Raw genomic sequence first — 25841 nt, 5'->3', positions numbered from 1 at the left:
TTGGGCCTCCTTGTGTTACAGTCATGGCTTGCTCTGTGACCCTGAGCAAAGATTAATACTATTTTTTTTTTAAGTTTTTTTAAAGTCATCTCTGGGGCTTGAACTCACTACTCTGAGATCAAGAGTCACATGCTCTTCTGGCTGAGTAAGCCTGGTGCCCTGAGGTTAATGTTATTCTTAAACCTTTGCATCAGATTCCTCTTTGATCTGCTGCCTTAAAGAGTTCTGGAGATAAGTAGATGAAACATTAAATATAAAGTATCTATACATAATGTACTGATTTGAAAGCTAATAAAGAGTGTCTTATCAAGCAATTTACCATTGTGAGAGACTGGAGCTTAATTATTCCATGAGAAACTTGGGGAGCCAGCATAAAATACATGCCTGGTTAATTTGAGAGGTGAGGAAACTGGTGCATTTGTACAGCAGGTCATCAGTTACTAGGTGAAGATTATTTCTGGTTGTGTCCAATTCCTTCACCCTTTTGTTCTGCCTCTTGGGTCACAAAGCAGGCTCAAGTAACAACAAAAAAGCCCTGGGTCAAAGCAATGCTGGTGCTGGCATTGGGAAGTCAGGTCTTTGAATGCTGAACTGGTAAGTGTCAGGGGATGTAGGTGGGTCGCTGATAGACTCTGCTACAAGTATGTTCCCTCTCATCTGGTGGTACAACCTTAGAGTTCTAACATTTCTTTTCATCTGGGAAACGATCAGTTACTTTCATCTAGGATGTGTATGGGCAAACTCACAGATGCTGACCCAGACATATTCTGATTTTCCAAGGTTGTAAAAAAGGAAGAAACATGGTTAAGTCTTATTTTATTTGAGGAAAACTGACAGTATCTTCCAAATTACCCAGGTTTTTTGGGTGTGGAGAGAAAAGTCTCTTTGTTACCCCAAATTAGTCCCCATATATTCAAATTACTTTGAGTTTTTACTTTGGTGTTAATTGGCAGTCTATTTTTTAAAGATTGTATTTATTTGAGAGAAAGAGACAGCATGAATGGGGTGGAGGGGCAGAAGGTGGGGGAGAAGCAGACTCCCCGCTGAGCAGGGACCCTGCTGGATCCCAGGTCCTGAGATCATGACCTGAGCTGAAGGCAGTTGCTTAACTGAGCTGCTTAGGTGCCCCATTCACCAAGAAAGGAGAGAACTGTTGATATTTAGTTGGAAGCTCTCAGATTAATCTTTCTAGATTGAAAGAAAATGAGTAATTTCTTGCAGACCTACAGAAATGAGTACTCATAGTTTTCTTTGTGCTTTCCTATTTTGCCGGTGGAAAGGAAAAGAAGTAAAAAAAATTGACTGTTGTTGGATGATGTAGGCTATCGATGTCTGTTAACACCTAGTTGATGAATGATTCAGCTGCATCCTTACTGGTTTTCTGCCTGTTGGATCCATGCACTTCTGAAAGAGTGTTACAGTCTTCACCTAGAATAATGGATTCATTTGATTCTCATTGCAGTTTTATCAGTTGTTGCCTCAGAGAGTTTGATGCTCTTTTGTTAGGCACATACACATTAAAGATTGTTATCTTCTTGGAGGTAGATCTTTTTATTGTACTGTAATCCCCTTTATTCATGATAACTTCTTGCTCTAAAGTATGCTTTGTCTGAAATTAATATAGCTACTCTTGATTTCTTCTAGTTCATGTTAGCATGCCATAACTTTCTCCATCCCTTTACCTTTAATCTATGTGTTTTTATATTTAAAGTTTGTTTCTGATGACATACAGTTAGGTCTTGTTTTTTGATCCACTCTGATGATCACTGTCTTTTAATTGGGATAATTAGATTATTGATGTTTAAAGTGATTACTGATATAGTAGATTAATATCTACTATATTTGTCACTGTTTTCTATTTGTTGCCCTTGTTCTTTGCTCCTATTCTTGTCTTCCACAATTTTCTGCCTTTTGGGCTTTAAATGAACATTTTAGATGATTCCACATCTTTTCCTTTCTTAGAATATCAATTATACTTAAAAAAAACAAAAATAAGAACAAAAAAGGTCGCCTGGGTGGCTCAGTGGGTTAAAGCCTCTGCCTTCGGCTCAGGTCATGATCCCAAGGTCCTGGGATCGAGCCCCACATCTGGCTCTCTGCTCCGCAGGGAGCCTGCTTCCTCCTCTCTCTCTGCCTGCCTCTCTGCCTAGTTGTGATTTCTCTCTGTCAAATAAATAAAATATTAAAAAAAAAATAAAAACAAAAAAAACCTCTTTTTAGTGGTAAAGCACCTGGGTGGCTCGGTTAGCATCCAATTCTTGATTTCAGCACAGGAGCCCAATGTCAGCTCCACACTCAGTGGGGAATCTGCTTAACATTCTCTCCCTCTTCCTTTCCCCCCAGCTCACATGCGCATATACTCTCTCTCTCTCAAATAAATAAATCTTTTTAAAAAAGGCCTTTTTTAAGTGATTACATTTACAGTTAACCCAAGTTTTCTTTCAAATAACCCTGTAGGTACCTTATAATGACAAAATAATCCTAATTCTTTCCTCTCTCTCTTTTTTTTTTTTTTTGGTATCACTTCTGTCATTCCTTTCCCTTATAATTAGCATTTATAGACATATATATAAGCATACACATATACATGAGCACATTCATAATCTAGTAAATTGTTGCTATTACTATTTTGAACAGGTTTGTTACCTATTAGACCCATTAGGTATAAGAAAAATAAAGTTACTATTTTACTTTCACTTAGTCTCCAGTGTTCTTTCTCTATGTGAATCTGTTTCTGACCTATGTAATTTTCCTTCTCTCTGAAAAACTTCTTTTAACATTTGGTATATAGGCTAATGATGTCAATATAATGATGAATTTGAAGTGGTTTTTTTTTCCAACCACTTTAAACACATTAATGTTTTGGAATGATCAGGGGCAGTCCTTTTTACAACTAAAGATAAATCCTTAGTGGTATAAGAAAAATGCCAAAAATTCTGTAAAAGTACCTTCCTACAGTGCAGTAAGTTGCTAGTTTATTGGCTTAAAATTTGCTATATATTTCACTATGTTAAAAGATCTGAAGAAGTTGCAAGTTGCTTTGCAGAAGTTGTGAAGATAGTTCCATTGTGTTTAAAAGAAATTATTGATGAAGAAGGCTATTTCTAGATGATATTTTTAATTTTTATTAAAATTATTTATTAGAAGTGAATGTCTTCAAGGACCCACATCAAAAGGAAGTATGAGCTCCAGGATATGAAATTTTAAAGGTTGGACTGGCTTATTTTTGATACAAAAATGCACTAGTATTTTTTTTTTTTAAGATTTTATTTATTTATTTGACAGACAGAGATCACAAGTAGGCAGAGAGGCAGGCAGAGAAAGAGGAAGGGAAGCAGGCTCGCTGCTTCGCAGAGAGCCCGATGCAGGGCTCAATCCCAGGACCCTGGGATCACGACCTGAGCCGAAGGCAGAGGCTTTAACCCACTGAGCCACCCAGGCGCCCCTGCACTAGTATTTTTATAAGGATTGTTATTGTTTTATTAGAACTCAGATTTTTAAAAATTCCATTGATTTTTGAGTTGCCTGGCTCTAATTTCTTTTCACTGTCCATCATAGTGGCTTGCAGGGCCATTACTAGCCCATTTTTGCGCAAAAGAAAAACGTTCTTCCTCTCTGAGCAGATTTAGATTTGTAGTTGCAGTCTTTTTTTTTTTTTTTTTTTTTAAAGATTTATTTTATTTTATTTGACAGCGAGATCACAAGCAGACAGAGAGGCAGGCAGAGAGAGAGAGAGAGAGGGAAGCAGGCTCGCCGCGGAGCAGAGAGCCCGATGCGGGACTCGATCCCAGGACCCCGAGATCATGACCTGAGCCGAAGGCAGCGGCTTAACCCACTGAGCCACCCAGGCGCCCCTGCACTAGTATTTTTATAAGGATTGTTATTGTTTTATTAGAACTCAGATTTTTAAAAATTCCATTGATTTTTGAGTTGCCTGGCTCTAATTTCTTTTCACTGTCCATCATAGTGGCTTGCAGGGCCATTACTAGCCCATTTTTGCGCAAAAGAAAAACGTTCTTCCTCTCTGAGCAGATTTAGATTTGTAGTTGCAGTCTTACCATGTAGAATTCTTGCTAGATTTTAGCGCTACTTATACTTTCACCTGGGCCTTTGTACACTGTATAGTTTGGAAACACTTGCACAGTGGCTTGACTTACTGAACGAAAGAGACATTGCACACCTACACACACACACAAACACACACACACAGGGTGCTTATTCAACTTCAGAGTATTCCTTCAGCATAAATGTTTTGATTAGTTAAAAAGTTTGTTAATTTTCTTCTTTGTTCCTAGTTGTCAATGTTCGATGTTATGCGAGGATTTTAAAAACACAGTTAAGACTATTTAGCAGACCATTAATTTTTCAGAATCTTTCATAGAAGAGAAAGGGTGTTTTGGGGCACCTGGGTTGCCCTTCGGTTAAGCCAGTGCCTTCAGCTCAGGTCATGATCCCAGAGTCCTGGGATTGAGTCCCGCATCGGGCTCCCTGCTCAGCATGCTCAGCAGGGAGTCTGCTTCTCCTTCTGCCCCCTCTTCACCCCGCTCATGAGTTCTCTCTCTCAAATAAATAAATATTAAAAAATCTTAAAAAAAGAGAGAGAAAGGGAGTTGTTTTGATACTGTGCATAAATATTCCCTTAACTCTCTTCTTTCTCTTCCTTTCTTTGGCTGGTGACATAGGCAGATAGGTGGTAGGGGAATAAGCCTAAATTTGCCAATTTGATGTGTGGATTCTTTTAAACTTACACTGAAATTTTTAGTTTAGGCAGTTGACACCCTGGATACTGCCAGAATTCTAGGCAGAATTGCACAATATATTATGATTATTCTTGTCCCCTTTCATTTCTAATTTTTTTTTTCAAGTTCCAGTTTCAGATTGTCCTTGGACATTCTATACCCCACCCCTTAACTAAGTTTCTCACCATGCCAAAATTTCACAGAGTTCACAACTTTTTGTTTATTTTTTGTTTGCTTGTTTATTTTTTCTGTGTATGTATACAACCAAGTGGTAGAATATTAATGCTGTTAACTTGTATGTCAGTGAGGCATAATCTTCTTAAAGACAATGAGCATTTTTTAAAAAAAATACTTTATTTATTTGACAGAGAGAAATCACAACTAGGCAGAGAGGCAGGCAGAGAGAGAGGAGGAAGCAGGCTCCCCGCGGAGCAGAGAGCCCGATGTGGGGCTCTATCCCAGGACCCTGAGATCATGACCTGAGCCGAAGGCAGAGGCTTTAACCCACTGAGCCACCCAGGCGCCCCGACAATGAGCATTTTAAATGAGAACTTGTTAACCTAAGTGGTTCTGATGGCATAAAATAGTTTGAGGGAGGGGTACGTTAAAGTTAAATGCTAGGTGTATTAGCAAGAGACCTCAATGTGAAAAGGTAGAATTTATTTTTCTTTCATTTCATAGTCAATAATTAGGTATGCTTCACAGGGTTTTGTGGGGACCTGTCAGCTTTGCTATCCCTGAGAATGTTGTCCTTGCCTACAGTGTTGAAATTTGTTCACTGGTTGTTCATCTGCTTTTAACACACAAACATTTTTTTCAAAAAGATTTTATTTATTCATGAGAGATAGAGAGACAGAGGCAGAGGGAGAAGCAGGCTCCCCGCTCAGCAGGGAGTCTGATATGGGACTTGATCTGAGGATCCTGGGATCATGACCCGAGGTGAAGGCAGATGCTTTACGATCTGAGCCACCAAGCCATCCCATACAAACATTTTTTAATGTCAAGACCAGAGGTTGCACGCATTAATTTGGCTCACATCTGATTGTTAAGGACCTTAGTGACCTACGCCTAACTGCTGGTAAGAGTGGAAAATATGAGCTATCATGAGCTCAGCTATAACTGAAGGGGTTCTGGTATCAAAAAAGAGGAGACTAGAGAATGACAGAAAATAAGCAGTCTATTCAGTTTGTCTCTTTGTCACCTAAATATCCAAACACTCCCTTCTCATAGAGAACACACATCCATTTCTCAAGGCTGATTCGGAGTTACATTCAGTCAGTGGAGTAATGGCCTTTTAGTCAGGTCCAGATATTGTTATGATGTGGTGACCTATAAATGAATAGACAAGTTTTCCAACCCTCTTATCCTCTTGTTTCTTGTGTGTATGTAGGAGTAGAGACAGGAAAGCTGCAGTAAAAAATTCCCACGGGGAAAAGAAAATAAGATACACATGATAGGTCCTTACAATAATTAATAAGACATCTTTTTCTGCAAATGCAGTAAGGTCTTGGTAGAATCCTAAATTGGTTTGCCTTTTGTCCTCCATAGTCTCTTGCCTTTGCTGTTTGGGAATTATTCCTTATCCATTTTCCTTTGTGTTTATATCTGCAATGAATGTTGGAGTGTGTACCCTTAAGTGGAGGCTGTACTGCGTTCTCCCCTTGTCTCCTGTTGCGTATTTGGGCTTCCCAGGTAGAGGATGTTAAGTTTGTGGTATTTTTTCCTATAAGAGTTCCCTCAAAAATGCGGATTTCCATTCTGTTTGCCTCTAGTCACATATGAAAATATCACGGCTAAAGTTGTTGGGCCTATAGCCTAGTTAATTCACTATTTTTCTCAGACCATCCTACTCTCCCGCATTCAGTGACTGCTACCTTGAGACCACCCGAAACAGTGTATTTGGCTGGGAATTAATCTAACCTTTGCTCCTAAGTTCATTCTCAGTTGTGTGGCTTTGAACTCTTAATGGAATAGATTTTTTTACTGCCAGTTATGGAGAAGCAGTTAGTTGGTTTTTGCATTCCTTTAAGGCCTTGTATTATGGATTAGTTAAAATGTCATTTATTTCCTTTATTTATATGTCCCTAGCTGTCAATGCTTGATGTTATACAAGGATTTTTTTTTTTTAATTTTGAAAAGATTTATTTATTTATTTTAAAGAGAGAGAGAATGAGAGTGAGTGTGAGCAGGAGGAGGGGCAGAGAAAAAGAAGCAGTGCAGAGTCTTTCATGGGCTCCATTCCACAACCCTGAGATCATGACCTAAGCCAATATCAGGAGTCCCATGCTTAACTGACTGAGGCATCCAAGTGCCCCTGTTATGCAAGGGTTTTAAAAACATAGTTAAATAAGTGTAGTATTCATATAGTCTTTTACCTATTCAAGGATAAGATTTTTGGTTCTGGGTTCTTTCTTTCTTTCTTTTTTTCTACTGAAGGATAGTAGAATCTTTCAACAAATGGTTCAGGAACTAAATATCCCCCTCCAAAAGAATCTGAATTCTTATTCACACATACACAGAAATTAACTTGAATTGGATTATAGGTCTCAAAACCAAAACTCTAAAACTTCTTGAACTTTTAGAAACATTAATAAATCTATGACTTTGTGTTAGGTAAAGATCTCTTAGGACGTAAAGATATCCATAAAAGGGAAATTTGATAAATTTGGCTTCATCGAGATTAGAGTCTTTTTTGCTCAAAAGATACTGTTAGGAAAATGAAAGGCAGGCTATAGACTGGGAACTACAAATATTTCAAATACACATAGTCTGATATGGGCCTTATGTCAATAAAAAGATAACCCAAATAAATAGGAGCCAAAGATTTGAACAGTTAATTAAAGGAAGTCATAATCCCTTGGGAAGCATTGGAAGCTTGTAAAAATACCCTCTACATCTGGAATTAGTAATCTGAGGTCCATGTACCAAGGCTGGCCCATTGTCTGTTACACTTTCTTTAAAAAAAAAAAAAATTTTATTTTAGTTTTTAATTGAAGCATAGTTGATGAACAATGTTACATTACTTTCAGATGTACAACATAGTGGTTCCACAGTTTTATACATTATGCAGTGCTTACCACTGGTAAGTGTTGGTACCATATGTCACTATACAAAGTTGTTACAATATTATTGACTATATTCCGTATGCTGTATCCTTTTTTATGTCTATGACTCATTTATTTTAGAACTTGAAATTTGTACTCTTAGTCCCCTTAACTTGTTCTCCCCACCCCCCCCAACCTCCTCTCCTATGGCAACAACTGGTTTGTTCTCTGTATTTATTAGTCTTTTTCTGTTTTTGTTTGTTAAGTTCTTTTTTAGATTCTACATGTAAGTGAAATCATATGATATCTGCCTTTCTGTACCTAACTTATTTCACTTAGTATAATACCCTTTAGCTCTATCTGTGTTTTCAGAATGGCAAGATTTTGTTCTTTATATGGCTAAGTAATATTCCTGTGTGTGTGTGTGTGTGTGTGAGAGAGAGAGAGAGAGAGCACGCACTCGCAAGAGAGACATATTTATCCATTTACCTATCAGTGGACACTTAGGTTGCTTCCCTATCTTGGCTATTGTAAATAATGCTATATTAAATATAGGGGTGCATATATCTTTTTGAATTCGTGTTTTTGTTTTCTTTGGTAAATGCCTGGCAGTGGAACTACTGGATCTTTCTATTTTTAATTTTTTGAAGAACCTCCATACTATTTTCCATTGTGGCTGCACCAATTTACATTCCTACCAACATCATGAGAGCTTCCTTTTTCCTATATTCAGACCAACATTTATTCTTGTCTTTTTGATACAAGCCATTTTGACTGGTGTGAGGCAATATCTCATTGTGGTTTTGATTTGCATTTCTCTTATGATAACTGATATTAAGCATCTTTTCATATATCTGTTGACTATTTGTATGGCTTCTTTGAAAAAATGTCTATTGAGGTCGTTTGCCCATTTAAAAATTTGATTATTAGTTTCTTTGGTGTTGAGTTGTATGAATTCTTTATATATTTTGAACATTAACCACTTTCCACATGTATCATTTGCAAATATCCTCTCCCATTTGGTAGGTTGCCTTTTTGTTTTGTTGGTGGTTTCCTTTGTTATACAAAAGTTTTTAGTTTGAAGTAGTCCCAATACAATATTTGCTTTTTGTTAAGTCCAGTGACCAAGAGATAATTGCCTGTGTTTTCTTCTAGGAGTTTTATGGATGCAGGTCTTACATTTAAGTTTTTAATCCATTTTGAGCTTATTTTTGTGTATAGTGTAAGAAAATGGTCTAGTTTCATTCTGTTGTCTGTGGCTGTCTAGTTTCCCCAATACCATTTATTAAAGAAACTGTCTTTTCCCAATTGTAAATTCTTGCCTGTGTTTTTCATAGATTAATTGATCATATGAGCATGGGTTTATTTATGGACTCTATTCTGTCCTTTTGATTTATGTGTCTGTTTTTGTGCCAGAACCATGCTGTTTTGATTACTGTAGGTTTATAGTATAGGTTGAAATCTGGGATTGTGGTCCTTTCAGCTTTAAAGTGAACCTTGAATCCATCCTCTTACCTTCATTTCTTTTTTATCCACCCTCCCTTCTTAGTTAACGGCATTTTCATTTTTTATTCAGTGTTTTAGTCAGATTGGGCTCTAGAGTAACAATTAACCTTGTAATCTCAGTGCTGTGTTTTGTTTTGTTTTAGATTTTATTTATTTGTCAGACAGAGAGCCCAAGCAGGGGGGAGCAGCAGGCAGAGGGAAAAGCAGGCTCCCTGCTGAGCAAGGAGCCTGATGGCAGGTTGGATCCTGACCCCAGCTAAAGGCAGATGCTTAAACAACTGAGTCACTAAGGCCACCCTAATCTCAGAGGTTTAACACAGCCAAGGTTTGCTGTGGCTTATGTAAAAGCCAGTGTGGTTTAGGCTGTGATCCTCCCACATCTTGTAGTGATGCTGTCTGCACTAGATTTGAAGATTGATAGACTGGAAAAGACTAGGTCACTTGCTCACAATGCATTTGTCAGAATTAGTCACATGGCTCCAACCTACGTGCAAAGAAGGCTGGGAAATGTAAGATAGCACATGAACTATTTGGAGATCACACTTATCTGTACCACACACAGATTACTATAGTTGCATACTAATTGATTTCCTTATTTCTTCTCATATCCTACTATATAATGCTTTCTCTACCTAGTAACCAGAGTGCTTGGGAAAATAAAGGTTTTTTTATTGCCTTGCTAATAACTTCCTTTTGGGGGCGCCTGGGTGGTTTTGTTGGTTGGGCTGCTGCCTTCGGCTCGAGTTGTGGTCCTGGGGTGCTGGGATTGAGTCCCCAGTCAGGCTCCCTGCTCACTGGCAAGCCTGCCTCTCCCTCTTGTGCTGCCTGCCTGCTGCTCCTCCTGCTTATGCTCTCTCTCTCTCTCACTCTCTCTCTCTCTCTGTGTCAAATAAATGAATGGAATCTTTAAAAAAAACACACACAAAACTTCCTTTTTGCATAAAATCCAACACTTTACCATTAACCTGTACAATTGCTATGTGCCATGGCCCTTGCCTTTCTCACAAATTTCATGATTGGTAGTTAGTGTTATTAAGTATTATCTATGAATAATAGATAATAGTATCTATTTTAATATTTTTTCATTTTAACGGTTTTTATTTATTTAAAGATTTTATTTGAGAGAGAGCGTGCGCACGCACAGGGTGGGGTGGGAGCAGAGGGAGCAGGAGAAGCAGACACCCACGCCCCCTCCGCTGAGTAGGAAACCCACACAGGGCTTGATCCTAGGACCCTGGGATCATGACCTGAGCAGAAGGCGGAGGCTGAACCAAATGAGCCACCCAGCCACATAACAGTTTTTATTTAAAGTTGTATATAAGATTACTTTATTCCTTTATCTTCTCAATTGTTTCTTCCTTGTATTTGCCCTTTTCCTTTCCTGCTTGGTGAGATTTGGCTTGATCTTTTTGCAGTCTTTGTCCAGTTTTAGTCTAGTGATAACCATCTTGCTAGGCTGAGTGCCCATACGGGCAGTTGTGCCTTTTGCCTTCTTGTATAGTCGTTCAGTGTAGATGACATATTTCTTCCTGTAAACCTGGACTACTTTGCCCATTTGCTGACCTTTGTAGTATCCTCACACAGCCTGTACTTCATCCTTTTGGATGGGAATGGATCGAACACTGTACTGCTGTCTCAGCTTTTTGGAAAGAGGGGAAAACATGATCTTCCTGCAAATGTGGGGAGATGCATTGAAGTGCTCTTTACAGTTCTTGCTCTCATCAGAAGTCACAAAGGGGTTAAACTTCATTTTGGCTCCTGGCACTTCAACAATGGCCACAAAAAGGAAAAGCTAATATTATTTTTTTTAAAGCTTGTTTATTTGTTTATTTAAGTAATCTTTATACCCAGCGTGGAGCTTGAACTCAAAATCTTAGATCAAGAGTTGCATGCCCCTCTGACTGAGCTGGCCAACTGCCCCTCCATTTTAATATTATTTTGAATAAGCATTCTCTTTTATTATTTTCATAACTATGAAAATGTGATTTAAAAGTGTATCAAATTTAAAAGCACAATGACTATCAATCAAATACATAATACATGTAATACATAAAACACAATACATATAGACCGAATACGTAATGCCAGGAGAATTCTTAACCTATATAAAGGTCTCCTCAGTCATATTGGTGCAGTTAGAATCTTATAAACATTTCTTGGGGCACCTGGGTGGCTCAGTTGGTTAAGCATCTGCCTTCAGTTCAGGTCATGATCCTACGATCCTGGGATCAAGTCCTGCATGGGGCTCCCTGCTCAGCAGGGAGTCTGCTTCTCCCTTTCCTTTTCTGCCCTCCACCCTGCTTATGCTCTCTTTTTCTCAAATGGATAAAAAAACAACAACAAAAAGCTCTTAGGGACATTGATTTAATGTAAAATCCTGTTATAATAAGTATATTCTTTTTTTTTTTTAAGATTTTATTTATGTATTTGACAGATAGAGATCACAAGTAGGGAGAGAGGCAGGCAGAGAGAGAGAGAGGAGGAAGCAGGCTCCCTGCCAAGCAGAGAGCTCGATGCGGGGCTCAATCCCAGGACCCTGGGATCATGACCTGAGCGAAAGGCAGAAGCTTTAACCCACTGAGCCACCCAGGTGCCCCTAATAAGTATATTCTATACAGTAAAGTTATAATAATTTATTGTTTCTCTGACAACAAATCATATTTCTGTAAGTTTTTATTTAAATTCTAGTTAACATACAGTGTATTATTCATTTCAGGTGTGCATTTCAGTGATTCAGGTGTGCAGTTTCGTTTCAGTGCTCATCACAACAAATGATTTTTTATTATTTTATTTTTAAAAATATTTTTAAGTCCTCTCCCCACCCAACATGGGGCTCGGACTCACAACCCCAAGATCAAGGGTCACATGCTTTACCAACCGAGCCAATCAGGCACCCCAGTAAATTATCTTTTAGAGAAGTTTTCTCTGGCAGAAGTTTGTATGGGAGACATTCAAGTATGGTTCAATGTGTAAAACTAATGAACAGTTTTAGATTCCTAGCAAAATTAAGCAGAAAACGCAAGAGTTTCTGTATTTCCCCTGTCCCTACACTGATAGAACCTCCCCATCAGTATAGCGCATACCAAAGTAGTGTATTTGTAACAATCTTTGAACTTAAACTGATAAATAGTTATCACTTAACGTCCATACTTTACACGAGGATTCACTCTTGGTATTGTACATTCTATGGGTTTTGACATAATTTTTGGGCAAGTTTTTCATAAAGTTTGTGTTCCGCCATTAAGTATTTGTTGGTTTTCATTTATACCTTCAATTTCTGTCATGTTTTCTTTTGTAATCTGAAGCTCTTAATTAGTTATTCCAAATAATTGTTTTCTATTTGGAGTGGTTGGAATATTTTCATAAAGTAATTAGTTTGTTATCTCACAAACTATGGATTGGAGTAGTACCCTTGCCAAAAGATAGAGGAGCTAGGGTTCAACCCTTATTTTCAAATATGCATGACAGAAAAGTCTGTATATAAATTCTTATCTTAGGGCTGTGAATCCTGGGAATCAGGTTTATTTTTTAAATCTATGTTTTTATTATTAGTTTTTAACTTATTTGTCAGAGAGAGCAAGCACAAACAGGGAAGTGGCAGGCAGAGGGAGAAGCAGGCTCCTTGCTGGGCAAGGATCCCTATGTGGGACTCGATCCCAGCAGCCTGGGAACATGGCCTGGGCCAAAGGCAGACACTTAACTGACTGAGCCACCCAGGCATCTCTCACTCCACCCCCCCCTTTTTTTTTTTTTAAAGATTTTATTTACTTATTCAAGATACAGAGCACAAGCAGGGCAGAGGGAGAGGGACAAGTAGGCTCCCTGATGATCAGGGAGCCTGATGCAGGGCTCGACCCCAAGATCCCGGGGTTACTATCAGAGCTGAAGGCAGACGTGTAACAAACTGAGCCACCCAAGTGCCCCTAGGAATCAGGTTTTTATAAGCTATTTATTTTAATAAACATTTCAAGGCCTGTATATTTGGTATACTTATTTGAAAGGTAGAGCAGCCATATTTTTGATACTTTTTGATAATATATTTAAATTGAGTTTAGGTGTTTAATTAGCTAACAGTGACTACTGTTTTAATGAATAAAAATTGCATATAATAAAATTGAGTACTCTGGTTTATTACATAGATTTGGATCTAGCACGGTTCAAGTGACTTACCTAATTCTTCTGCTTACATATAGAAGCTTCATGTAACAGTTTTTACATGGTGTTAGTAGTATCATTACTGTTTCCTTTCTTTTGCTAGCCCACTCCTATTTCAGCCCTTGTGCATATTAATAAAATGTTAAGTAGCAGAGGAGATTATCTTATTACTGGATATGTAATAATAAAAACAAGTGTTTATGGGATAGATAAGGAAGTTAAATATTTTTCTTTGATAAGAGTTGATATGAAGTTCTTTCATGTAATTAGTTGTTGTATAAAGGAATTTGGATTATATGACAGGAGCCAAAGAATTTATTAAGTAGTCTGTGAAAACTTGATTGCCTTTGTTCTTTGACTAACAATGTTTGTCTCATTCACAGTAACTGTAGTACTGAATGGAAGTGGCTTGTAGACAGAGCGAGAGTTGGCAGCCGATGGACATGGCTTCAAGCCCAGATTTCAGAACTAGAGTACAAAATCCAGCAACTAACAGATGTTCACAGGCAGATTCGTGCATCCAAGGTATTGTTTGTATTCTTGTATTTTTAAAAAAATATTACTGTTTTAGTTTCTCATCTCTGCACACAGTATAATTGTTACAAGTCTTTATAAAAGTATAGCGGATATTACCATTTTTAATATATCAATTGCTTTAAGTTGAAGCTTTCATTGTAATGTCTTTGTAGTTGTTATGATCATTTTATCATACTTGAGCAGTTCGGAGCTTCTTCATTGGATTCCAATTAAAAGAAATTAGGTACACGTTTATAAACTTCTACTTTGATGGCATTTATTTTAACATATGTGAGAAAGTCTGAGTGTATTTTATTGAATCCCCTCAGAGTTTTTGTTTTGCTTTAAAAAAAAATTATAAACACATAAAAAGCTCTAGAAAGCAATATCATGAACACCTTTGTACATGCCTCCAAATTTATCAAGTGTTAAATTTTTACTTTTTGGCTTTAGTTTTTAGAGTAATAAAGCATTACCTGTACAGTTGAGGTACTCGTATACTCCTTCCTGATCCCATTCTCTTTCCTCATGTCACCGTAGCCACTCTCTTGATTCCAGCATGTTTTGGTATTTATGTTTTTAAACTATTGGCACATAAATGTCTCTGTCTAAAACTAGTATTTATTTTTCCATTATTTCACAGTCTGTGTTAATGACCTATATACTACAAACTCTTTTGTGACTTGCTTGCTTTGGTTCAGCATAAATTTTATAGGTCCTGTATGGTACTTAACTGTATGAATGGGATGGAATTATATGAATACAATGGAATGTTTATCTCTTCTCCTATTTTCTATTGATAGACATATACATTGTTTAGTTTTATGCTAGTAAAAACAATACTGTAATGACTATCTTTTTTGTGTTTCTTTGTCAACCATGGAGAGTTCTTGGTATATGCCTAAGAGTGATGGCTCTTAGGCCTGGCTGTCTTCATCTTCCCTGTACTTACTGATGTGATTGGATAGTTAATACTCCCATTGGCAGTGCATGAGAGCTCTTTTTTTTTTTTACACATCCTTGCCAATATCTAGTAATTTTTTACCTTTTAATTTTTCCAGTGTAATGAGTATGAAATATTATTTTATTATTGTTTTAATTTAATCATTCCTTAGTATTGAGAATTGGGCCTTGATACAATTGACCACCAAATGTTTTTTGCCTAAGAATTAACTACCTTTTGTATTCACTCTTTTTGGTGGGACAGGGAGAGGGCTATGGTTGGTGGAAATGTGTGTCTGTGAATTCTTTTTAAATTTTGGAGACTATTTTTGGTCAGTTATAAATATTACAAATTTCTCATTTGTAGCTTGTCCTTTCATTATTTTAGTATATGTAACAGAAAAGAATGCATGTTCTATATGTGTTCAGTATATAGAATTCTTTGTTAAATTTGTTGACTTTATTGTGTATATCTGCTGTATGTTTATACCTCTAGATCTTTCCATTTATGATACACATTTGTTAAAATTTCCCCCCATCCTTGTGAATTTTTCAGTTTTTTCTGGTAATTTGGTTAGTTTTTGCTTCTTGCTTTTTGTTAAATAAAATTTTTTTTATTATTCTAGGTATTTCTTTTTATAAACTATGAATAGTTAGTTTCAAAAATCAACTCTGATTAGTTTTGATTTTTTATTTGCTCTTATTCTCCTCTTTTTTATTTATGTCTTGTTATTTTACTTCAATTTTTGGATTGGTAGAATTTGCTTCATTCTTTTACCTCTGCTGGTTTAGAAACTATTCATTACAGTTTTTTTTTTTAAAGATTTTATTTATTAGACAGATATCACAAGTAGGCAGAGAAGCAGGTAGAGAAAGAGGGGGAAGCAGACTCCCCACTGAGCAGAGAGCCCGATGTGGGGCTCGATCCCAGGACCCTGAGATCATGACCTGAGCCGAAGGCAAAGGCTTTAACCCACTGAGCCACCTAGGTGCCCCTATTCATTATAGTTTTGTTCTTTGTTGTTACTCCTAATTTTTAATATACTTCTTAATTAAAAGTAATCCTAACAATGATTAAAAAGTATTCAGTATTTTTGTGTTATTTATTACTTAAAACATGGATTCTAATTCTTTCTTTTTTCTTTCTGCACCAATGGTTAGAATTTATTTAGGCTTATCATCTAGTCAGGTAAATGGCGATTTTTAAAGAACAAATCGGAAAAAATGGAATTACATACACATGATAGAAAATTTAAAAAGTACTAAAAAATAGGGGCGCCTGGGTGGCTCAGTGGATTAAGCCGCTGCCTTCGGCTCAGGTCATGATCTCAGGTTCCTGGGATCGAGCCCCGCATCGGGCTCTCTGCTCCGCAGGGAGCCTGCTTCCTCCTCTCTCTCTGCCTACTTGTGATCTCTCTCTCTCTCTGTCAAATAAATAAATAAAATCTTTTAAAAAAAAATAAAAAGTACTAAAAAATATACTGTGAAACAAGTCTCACTTCTACCTCTAGTCCTCCAGTTCTCTCCCTGGAAGCATTAATCATAGCAGTTTATTGTGTATTTCTCCAGAGATACTCTAAATATATTTGCAGAAAATATAATTATATATATAAATGGTAGAAAATTAAATAAAATTATTGAATAGTTTTTAACTTTTCCCAATCTGTGATTTTTTTTTTTTTTTTTTTTTTTTTTTTTTTAGTGCTTCTTTTTATTTCTGGACTATCATTTACAGAGCCAGCTCAGAAAAACAATTCTAAAAAAATATTTACCTCACATTTATGTTTTTCTTTGGTTTTGAAAAACCCACTAAAATGTCAGGTATATGGTAGACATTGGGATGCAAAGATGAAGAGGGCATTCTTTCAGAGGGAATTCAATCTAGTTACAGACAGTCTTATTTTCAAATAGAGTTAACAGGCTTCTAATACTTTCTGACTTCTCATTGCATAGATCTACTACAATCTAGTTCCTTCTTTTTTATAGTCAGTAATTGTATTTCTAACTAATTTTATTAAAAATATGCTTACTGGGGCGCCTGGGTGGCTCAGTTGGTTATACATCTTCCTTTGGCTCACGTCATGATCCTGGGGTCCTGGAATCAGACCCTGCATCCGGGTTCCCTGCTCAGTAGGGAGTCTGCTTCTCAATCTCTCTCTCTCTCTCTCCCCCTCCCCCCCCCCACTTTCCCTCCCCACTGCTTGTTCTGTCTCTCAAATAAATAAATAAAATCTTAAAAAAAAATCTACTTACTATTCTTGTGTTTTACCTAGAGGACCTTTGTTGTTCTCTAGGATAATATTGACTGCACTGTTAAACAGGGTTATAGTCATTCCCTCATTCTGGCCCTTGGGAAGTGAGAAAAGTGCAAAATAGTTGGTCTTTAGGTGGGAGGTGATTTAGAAATTGTAGTACTTTGTGTCACACTCACTGGCCCAAGTTTAGGCACATATTTCAGGAGGGAGAGGTAAATAATACAGTCTTATAATGAGAAGTTGTATACAAAGCTAGAACTCCAGTAGGAGTAGGGTTTTATTGTAAAAAGAAGAGGAAAGTGGATATTGGGAAGTTTGCAGTCTCTTCTACACTGCCTTTTCTCTCTTGGTTTACCTTTTACTGAAATACATTCTTAATCATATGGTTATCCATGTGGTTAGCGGAACAGTACCTAGGGTCTGCACATAAATAAAGTTTTTAGGCACAATCATGAGTTTATATTCTGGTAGGGGAGAGAGACCATGTAAATAATTAATTGTAATATAATGAAATTGGTATAATGATACATGTTTTTTAATAAGATATACAAGTGGCATAGAGAGAATACATAAGTCTTATTTTAGGGATTAGCAGTTCCGAGAAAACATCAGAAAAAGAGGTGATACCTCAGTATAATTTTGGAAGATAAATAATGGTTTGCTTGATGAACCAGTGGAGCTGGAAAAGGGCATTCCTTGAAGGTCTGAAGACATGAAACAACATAATATGTTTTGGGAGTGACAAAGTAGAATGGTATTCAAAGGAGTGGGAAGTATGAGTTGTGTAAGGATGGAAGAGGAAACTGGGAAGGAATGAATTGTAGAATTTGGTGGTGATGTGTGTAGGAAGGTGGATAGAAGGATAGACATAACCTTAGACTTAACCTGTTTTGTCTGTTAGATTTGGGGGAACTCTGCTCAAGAATAATTTTCTGATGGAAGTAGTTACTGTTTCTCTCTCTCTTTTTTAAAGATTTTATTTATTTATTTGACAGACAGAGATCACAAGTAGACAGAGAGGCAGGCAGAGAGAGAGGAAGGGAAGCAGGCTCCCTGCTCAGAAGAGAGCCCAATGTGGAGCTTGATCCCAGGACCCTGGGATCATGACCTAAACTGAAGGCAGAGGCTTAACCCACTGAGCCACCCAGGCACCCCCCGTTTCTCATTTTTAACTGTCTTCATTGAAGGCTTCAGTTGTAGTGATTTCCCAGTTCTTTCAGGATCACCAGATAATTTCTCCTCTCTGATCATTTACTTTAAAGGATATAATATCATGAGCATTTTTATAGTAAGTAGAATTCTCAAAAAAAGCCAAATTTAAAACAGTTTGGAAATTTCCAAGAAAGTGGATTCCTAGTTAAATTGATGACTAAGTTTTATACTCGAATCTACACAGTCTGGTTCATATTTTATGACTCGTGTGTTCTAAACAGTGCTATGTACTTTAAAAAACATTTTTAAAAGTTCATATGTTTACATAATATCTAGGGGAATTATTTTTAGGAGAGAAATCTAAACTTCTCAGTAATAATTTATGTGGCCTTACATTTTTCTTGGTTCAGGCTAGATGTGTATCTGGCCCTCTGTTTTCTTAAGAATCACATAAAAATCACATTATGTTTACTTTATGGAAAATATCTTTACTGTATTTATTTTAGTAGCTTCTCCTTACATTTCTTGGGAATTAATCAAGATGGTTAATTGCTTATTTATGTGCACTTTAGTTGAACTATAATACTGAATAGAGAAAATAGCACTTTCTTTGCTCTTCTAGCTTCTTGAGTTATTGTAATTAAAAAATTGAGAAGTGTAGTTAACATTCTCTTGAATGACCTATTTAACTTACCTTGAAAATTTAAAAAAAAAAAACCCTTTCTTCTCAGTTAAATTTGAAATACGGAGAAGGGAAAGAGGTTGAGAGACATTCTTTTGTAAATATCCTGTTTAAGTGCTAGTTGGTAACCCTGGTCAGGAAACACTGAGTCAGTCTACGAGTAGATCTACACCTTTTGGGTTTTTAAGCTGTCATTCGCCCCTTCTTTGACATATTGGGATGGTCTAACTTTTGCTAAAAATTTTAGAGAAAAGAAAATCCGTGTTAGCAACTTCCTTCCTTGTTCTTCCAGCATTTTGGCAACACATTATAACTTCTGTGTTTCTTCTTTTCTTTGTTTCAACTTTCACTAAGACAATAGCCTCTTGTCACTTTCAGAAAATATTAAAATAGGTGATTTTTTTTTTTGGGGGGGTGAGAAGCTGGCTATCCTTCTCAATATCCTATATTAAGTGGTTTCTCTTAGATTTCTTTTGTTATCTTGTGATAGGGTCTTCTACATATTAAATTGTAATTTTGTGCATTTGAAATTTTTCATTTAATTTTTTTAAAAAAGTTTAATACTTTAGTTATTTATCAGAGAGAGAGAGAGCATGAGCACAAGCGTGGGGTTGGAGGGCGTTGAGGGGAGGGAGCAGCAGGCAGAAGGAGAAGCAGGCTCCGTGCAGAGCAAGCAGCCCAATGTAGTACTTGATCCCAGGACCCTGGGATCATGACCTGAGCTAAAGGCAGACTCTTAACTGACTGAGCCACCCATGGGTGTCTCATTTAAATTAAAAAAAAAAAAAGAATTAGCTTTGGTGACTTTATATAAATACTGAAGGTATTGCTGAGGTCATTATTTTTAATATCATGTCTTCTTTATGAAGACCTGGTTGTGGGATAAGGATTTCTTTAGTGTTGTAATCAGGAACAATTTTCTTCTCTGGAGCAGTGGACTTGCTTTCATCTTACGCTAGAGCTTTCATTTGTCTCAGTTGTTGCAACTCATCTTACTAAAAAATTTTCATGTCTTTGTTATTTACCTAGTTTATCTATGATTAGACTATTTTTTTCTGAGCATTTTTAAAAAAAATTCAGCTTTATTCAGGTATGACTGACAAAATTGTAAGATGTTTAAGTGTACATCATGGTGACCCAACATGCATGTATTCTTTTCTTGGTTTTTAAGAACTGAAACTGTCTCTGTAGTGTCTTTAAAGGATTTAATCTTTTCCCCTTTTTACTCTGTTCTTGGCCATTTGTGAGAGTTTTATCAAGGGTAACAATTTAAGGAGAAAAAAATAGATTATGAACTTGATTATGAATGTCTTCCTAATTCAGTTTTTTCAAATATTACTTTGCATTGAACTAACATAGCAGACCCCCTACTTCTAAAAAATACAGTATTCTAAAGGTTTGAAAATTGACCTTTTGAAATTCAGAATCGGTTTTTTTGCTAGGTACAAGGTTATTAGTAAGGGTTGTAAAACCAGGCTAATTCATAGCAGCCTGTCCCATAAATAAATTGTAATCAAACCAATGGGAATCACAGCTAAATTGATATGATGAAAACTTGTATTTATTTTGCAAGCAGATACTGTTTAAAAATCTAGTGAGACACTTGTACATGTTTTGAATGGACATTTCAGATACTTTCAAAAGCTTTTGAGATTGATGATACTATATCTAACAAGTCCAACTTTTAAAAAAATATTTATTTATTTGAGAGAGAGAGCATGAGTAGGAGAGGCAGTGGGAGAGGGAGAAAGAGTCTTAAGCAGAACCAGACATGGTACTTGATCTCATGACCCCTAGATCACAACCTAAGCCAAAACCAAGAGTCAGACGCTTAACAGACTATGCCACTTAGGTGCCCCAAGTCTACTTTAACTTTTAAAATATCAAATAAAACAAAAATTTTTAAAAGATGTATTTCTTCAGATTTCTTGGCAGCCATATTTACGCATTCTAGGAAAATAGTTATTGAGATGGGATCAACAGTTGGATCTCCTTCTTTCTGTAAAAGTTACTAGCACTGTTATAAATGTAGGTGAAAATAATAATAACAGCAATAATAATACCTTATTCATTACTTTTACTATATTACTTTTGTAGTAATATATTACTACAAAATAATAAGATGTTTGACACCATACCTGAATATGTTCATGCTAAAGTGATATATTCTCCAAATTATAGTGTAAATTAAAACTACTCATCTATAACATAATTTATAGGCAGTTCCCATCCTATAAACAGCACTTATATATGATATAAGCTGGCCCATACCAGTTTTTAAATTTGACTCGTCTTAAAATACTGTACACTTATATTAATGTTTTAGTCACTTTTTCATTATAGGAATATAATATTTTAGCCACATAGGCATTTAATGCCTTTCCAACTAGTCTGTTAGGAGTTTATTGGCATTTTGCTAAATAACTCCATGTGTGTGTATGTGTGTGTGTGTATACACAAGTGGTATAAAGGATAGAGAGGGAAAAAGTTTTACTGTAAGAACTGATAATGAAACTGTTAAGATCATATCTGTGCATTCTTTTTCTTCCTTTCTCTTCTGTCTTCATTGCCATTGAGATACGTAAGGGTAAGAACAGTTAGAGTGAAGAATCTGGGGAATATGGGAAAGTACTTAGCAAGCCAGTTGTGTGTGTGTGAATGGTAGGCAGGGAGGGCAGAGGCAGCTAGATCCCAACTCTTTCCTCTAGTTTCATTTAGGAAAATGCCCCATCACAGTTGAAAACTTGTATCTTTTGTTATTAACTCATCTACCTTATAAGCAACAATTTAACTGCCCTAGAGAATACTTTTTCTCAATAGTGCAGTCCTGCCCATGGTTGCTGCTGGCAGCAACAGAGTTGGAACTACTAAGAGTACTCTGAAAGCAGTTTGTATAAAGTCAGAATGTTGTTTGGATGTTTTTAAGTTTGGTATTTTAATTTATGAAACTGGGAGTACTCAAATGGAAATGCTAGTGACCAAAATATCTGAAGATTATCTGAGGAAGTGTTCTAAATTTCAGTGTGAAGTGTTCATATTCTGCATATAAGCCTTGATTTTAAATGTATCATACTTGGGGTGCCTGGATGGCTCAATTGTTTGGGTGGCTGCCTTCGGCTTGGGTCTTGGTCCCAGGGTCCTGGGATCAAGCCCTGCATCGGGCTCCCTGTTCAGTGGGGAGCCTGCTTCTTCTCCCTCTCCCTCTGCCTGCTGTTCTGCCTACTTGTGCTCTCTTTATCTCTGTCAAATGAATAAAATCTTTTTAAAAATGTATCATGCTTTCGCTGCTAATAACTAAAGCCAATAAGAAGAAAAATAACTTCATATATAAAATGTATGGCACTAAAAAAAAAAAAAAATGTATGGCACTATTTTACAAGCCCAACCCATCAGACATACATGTTGCTTTAGCTATACGTGTTTTAAATCAGCCAATTTTTTACAGTTAGACTCTACTTTCAGGTGATAAGAAACATGGTTTCAAGTGCATTGTAATGTTAAAGTTGATTTAGCGGTCAATTTATTTTAATTTCATCTCTTAATTGCTGTTTGCCTAGGGTATAGTGATCCTAGAAGAATGTCAACTTCCAAAAGACATTTTGAAGAAACAAATACAATTTGCTGACCAGGCGGCTTCATTAAATACTACAGGGAATCGCCAGATTCCCCAAGAGAGTCCAGATCCTTTACCAGAACAAGATTTTGAAATGTCACCAAGTAGCCCAACACTTCTTCTTCGCAATATAGAAAAGCAGGTAATATGACGGAAGAGTTAAGATATGAGTGGCATGAAATGAGTTTTAATCAGTTTTATAAACTATTCAAATAAACCTGTGCATCTGCTTGGGATATTCGTTATTAAGGTTTCCCATTTTACATTAAATGCAATTAAAATTTGTAATATATGATGAGTCTCTCTTATAACATTGATATAATTAAGATTATTTAAATATATAAAATATTGGTACACAGCCATAGGATGATAACTCATTTGTACCAGGATTAGAATATGTTTTTTCAAGCAAAATTGTTCATCATTGGACTTTTTTTCATGAAGAAAGAACAGTGATACCATTTAATAGATCTGAATCTACTTATAGATTAATAGATCTCATCAATTTATTGATATTTTTAGTGAAAGAGATCAGAATATGAATTCTTTCACTTAAAAAGTTCATGTAAATAAATGGCGAATAAGCCCCTAACAAATTATTTTGTTTCTAAAGCTTTTCCTAATGTTGAAATTCAATTACGGATGACTCCAGAAGTTTAATTACTCTGTCCTCTATCTGTCCTTTGAAATCACACCATTTATTTTTATTTAGACTTTGGTGGCTCTTGAACAAAGCTGGCTTTATAAGAGTTTGTTACCTTACAACAAATCTAAATCTGCTGAAATATACCTAGTTGGGATCACAGCTACATGGTTCCCTTGTTTCAGTGAGTAGGATTCATGCCTGCTCACATCTAATTTTTCTAGGTTTTTCTGACGTATATTGTGAAATAATTTAGTACCAGGTTACTACTGTTTTATTCCTGGTAAGTCAAAGTATGGTGCAATACCTCTCACCCCATATTTGTTAAATTTACAGTTGCCTAGAGTTTTTTTCTTAGTTGCATAATTGCACAAATTCATAATCAAAATACTTTTATGAATACTTTATAATCCAGAAAGTTCTTTTTAAATTATCGTGTTAAGTTGGAATGCACTTTACCATATAAGTGGTGTTTTAAATAGTGTTGGTTATGTTCCTACTTCCCTCTCTTTTCACCACCCTTTGAGTTTGGCCCTGTTTCACACTCCAGAAAAATATATTTGCTTGGTCGGTCAGGTCTTCTGTTTTCTTTCCCTGTAGGTCACTGCTTATCCTTTGGGGAGAGATTTCTTATATTCTTTCTTTCTCCTTGGTAGCAACAATTTGTTTTATTAGACCTGAGTTAACACATAACTGGCTAATTTCCAGGGTCCAGTGCAAAATGAAATTACGTAGTTCTTTGTTAAAAGCAATTTTGGAAAGATTTAAGTCAGTGACAGCAGGGCATTAACCAATCATGGGATCCTTCTGAGGGCAGCCCTGTGCAACTGCTCAGGTTGCTTCCCCATGAAGTTGGCCCTGGGTATTATGTTTATTTTTGGTCCCATTGCTGACAGGAGTGCCAGAGGCTTTGAAAGAGAAGGGATCCAGGACTTGTGAGAACAATGGCAATGGCTCTGGATATAGGAAGTGTAGAGCAAAAGGATAAGAAAGGGACAGCAGCAATTTCTTGTAGAGGTCATTACTAAATTGCCTATGAACAGGTCATTTGCTCTTGTAGCATATGCTTATAATGTTTTTATAGGCCAATTAAAAACATTGTTTTCAAATACTCGCTGAAGAGGGTTGAGAATTAAGTGTCAGGGTTAGCAGGCTTGATATTACACATATTTTTCTTCAGATAACCTGTTGGTATGTAACTGTTCACTGATCTTAGTGGACCTTGAGTACAGATCAAGTATTGGATGATTTGATTAAGTTAATTTTGTTAGGGGAATGTTTTGTTTACCAAACAAAATTTATTTATGTATCTCAAAAGCAATTAAAGAGTTGATAATTAAAATATAAAGGCACTGTTGAGTTATATATCAGTTTTAAAAAAAACATTTGTTTATAGTATTAATGTAGACTTATATTATTAGATAATGTATTTTGTTCAGAAATTAAAAGGTGACTTTCTTTTAGAACTTTAGGTAATTTAAAAAAAGTTTCACATGGGTGTGTTTATATTTAAAACCTTGTTATCCAGTAGCTAGTAAGTGTTTTAACTTTCAAGTTTGATTAGTTTTTGCTTTCAAAGTTTAAATTACTCCTCTCCTAATTTACTTTTTTCTCACTTTTACTCTGATTTTCTTATGCCAAACATGGACTCAGATATTTGAGGTTTTATTGGGCTGGATTGGTTGGTGGTTAGGCTGTTCTTCTGGACCAATTATTCACACATACCTAACCAGTTACCTCAGGGGAATTAGAAGATTTTTAATGATTTTTTTGGCAGTGAAACAATGAGAAGACTGTATCAGTGTTTCATACTGAAAAATATGAGATACTTTATAAATTTCTTTGTATGACTAAACTAATGAGTGCTTACTAAGTATATCAAGAATCTATTTGTATTGATTTTGAAAATGATCTTTAAAAATGAGTAATCATTTTTAAAATGAAGTCATTAGGTATGTATTATTTTTTAAGAAAGTAAATGGTGAAAACATTTCAGGGTCTTTTTCAAGACTTTTTGAAGAATTCAAATATTAGATTTACTAATTATTATCTCATTATTTCTAATAACAGGTTATTTTCATACAAATGAAAATTTTAAAAATAATTATTTCATATATCCCTCTATTTTCTAATGGAATATCTTTCAATCAATAAAAATGGTGAAATAGGACTACATATTTTAAAAAATAAAATCATACATTATTAAGTGAGAAAACTAGGTCGTAGAAAATTTATATGACGTGATTTAATTAAAACTCTGTGTGTGCGCATGTGCTTGTGTAGCTGAATGTGTGTATATGCATTTTGTATGCACTCATGCTCGCGTAGACTTAAAAAAACTTAGTCTAGAGGGATGGTTATATACTCAGATATTAGCAGTAGTATTTCTCTGTGTAATGTGATTACACGGGATTTTCTTTTCCTTTTTTAAGCCTTTTAATACTTGCCCTTTTTTGTATAATAAACATAGACTATGTGTGTAATGAAAATAGTTGTCATTCTTTTGTAGAAACATACTGTTTCCAGTGATGAGGCCTATGTTTATTATAATTATTGTAGGTTATTGTTTTGAGAATAATTTTATAAATTTATTT

At 35.9% G+C, this 25841-nt stretch overlaps 1 protein-coding gene and 1 pseudogene across 8 annotated transcripts in view; one reads left to right on the top strand and one right to left on the bottom strand.

Annotated features, from left to right (window-relative positions):
• Window positions 1-25841, top strand: part of KANSL1L (KAT8 regulatory NSL complex subunit 1 like) — a 142957-nt gene that overhangs the window by 24962 nt on the left and 92154 nt on the right. For all 8 annotated transcript variants that reach the window (XM_046019237.1, XM_046019236.1, XM_046019238.1 and 5 more), the window contains exons 3-4: window positions 13828-13969; window positions 22549-22746. In XM_046019237.1, the coding sequence (XP_045875193.1) occupies window positions 13828-13969; window positions 22549-22746 (340 nt within the window). The remainder of the gene's footprint in view (window positions 1-13827; window positions 13970-22548; window positions 22747-25841) is intronic.
• LOC123950802 lies at window positions 10618-11039 on the bottom strand (annotated as a pseudogene).

Source organism: Meles meles, chromosome 9, assembly GCF_922984935.1.
Source record: "Meles meles chromosome 9, mMelMel3.1 paternal haplotype, whole genome shotgun sequence".
Lineage (NCBI taxonomy): Eukaryota > Metazoa > Chordata > Mammalia > Carnivora > Mustelidae > Meles > Meles meles.
Note: the sequence above shows the minus strand (reverse complement) of the source record. Positions and strands in the feature narration are given on the sequence as shown.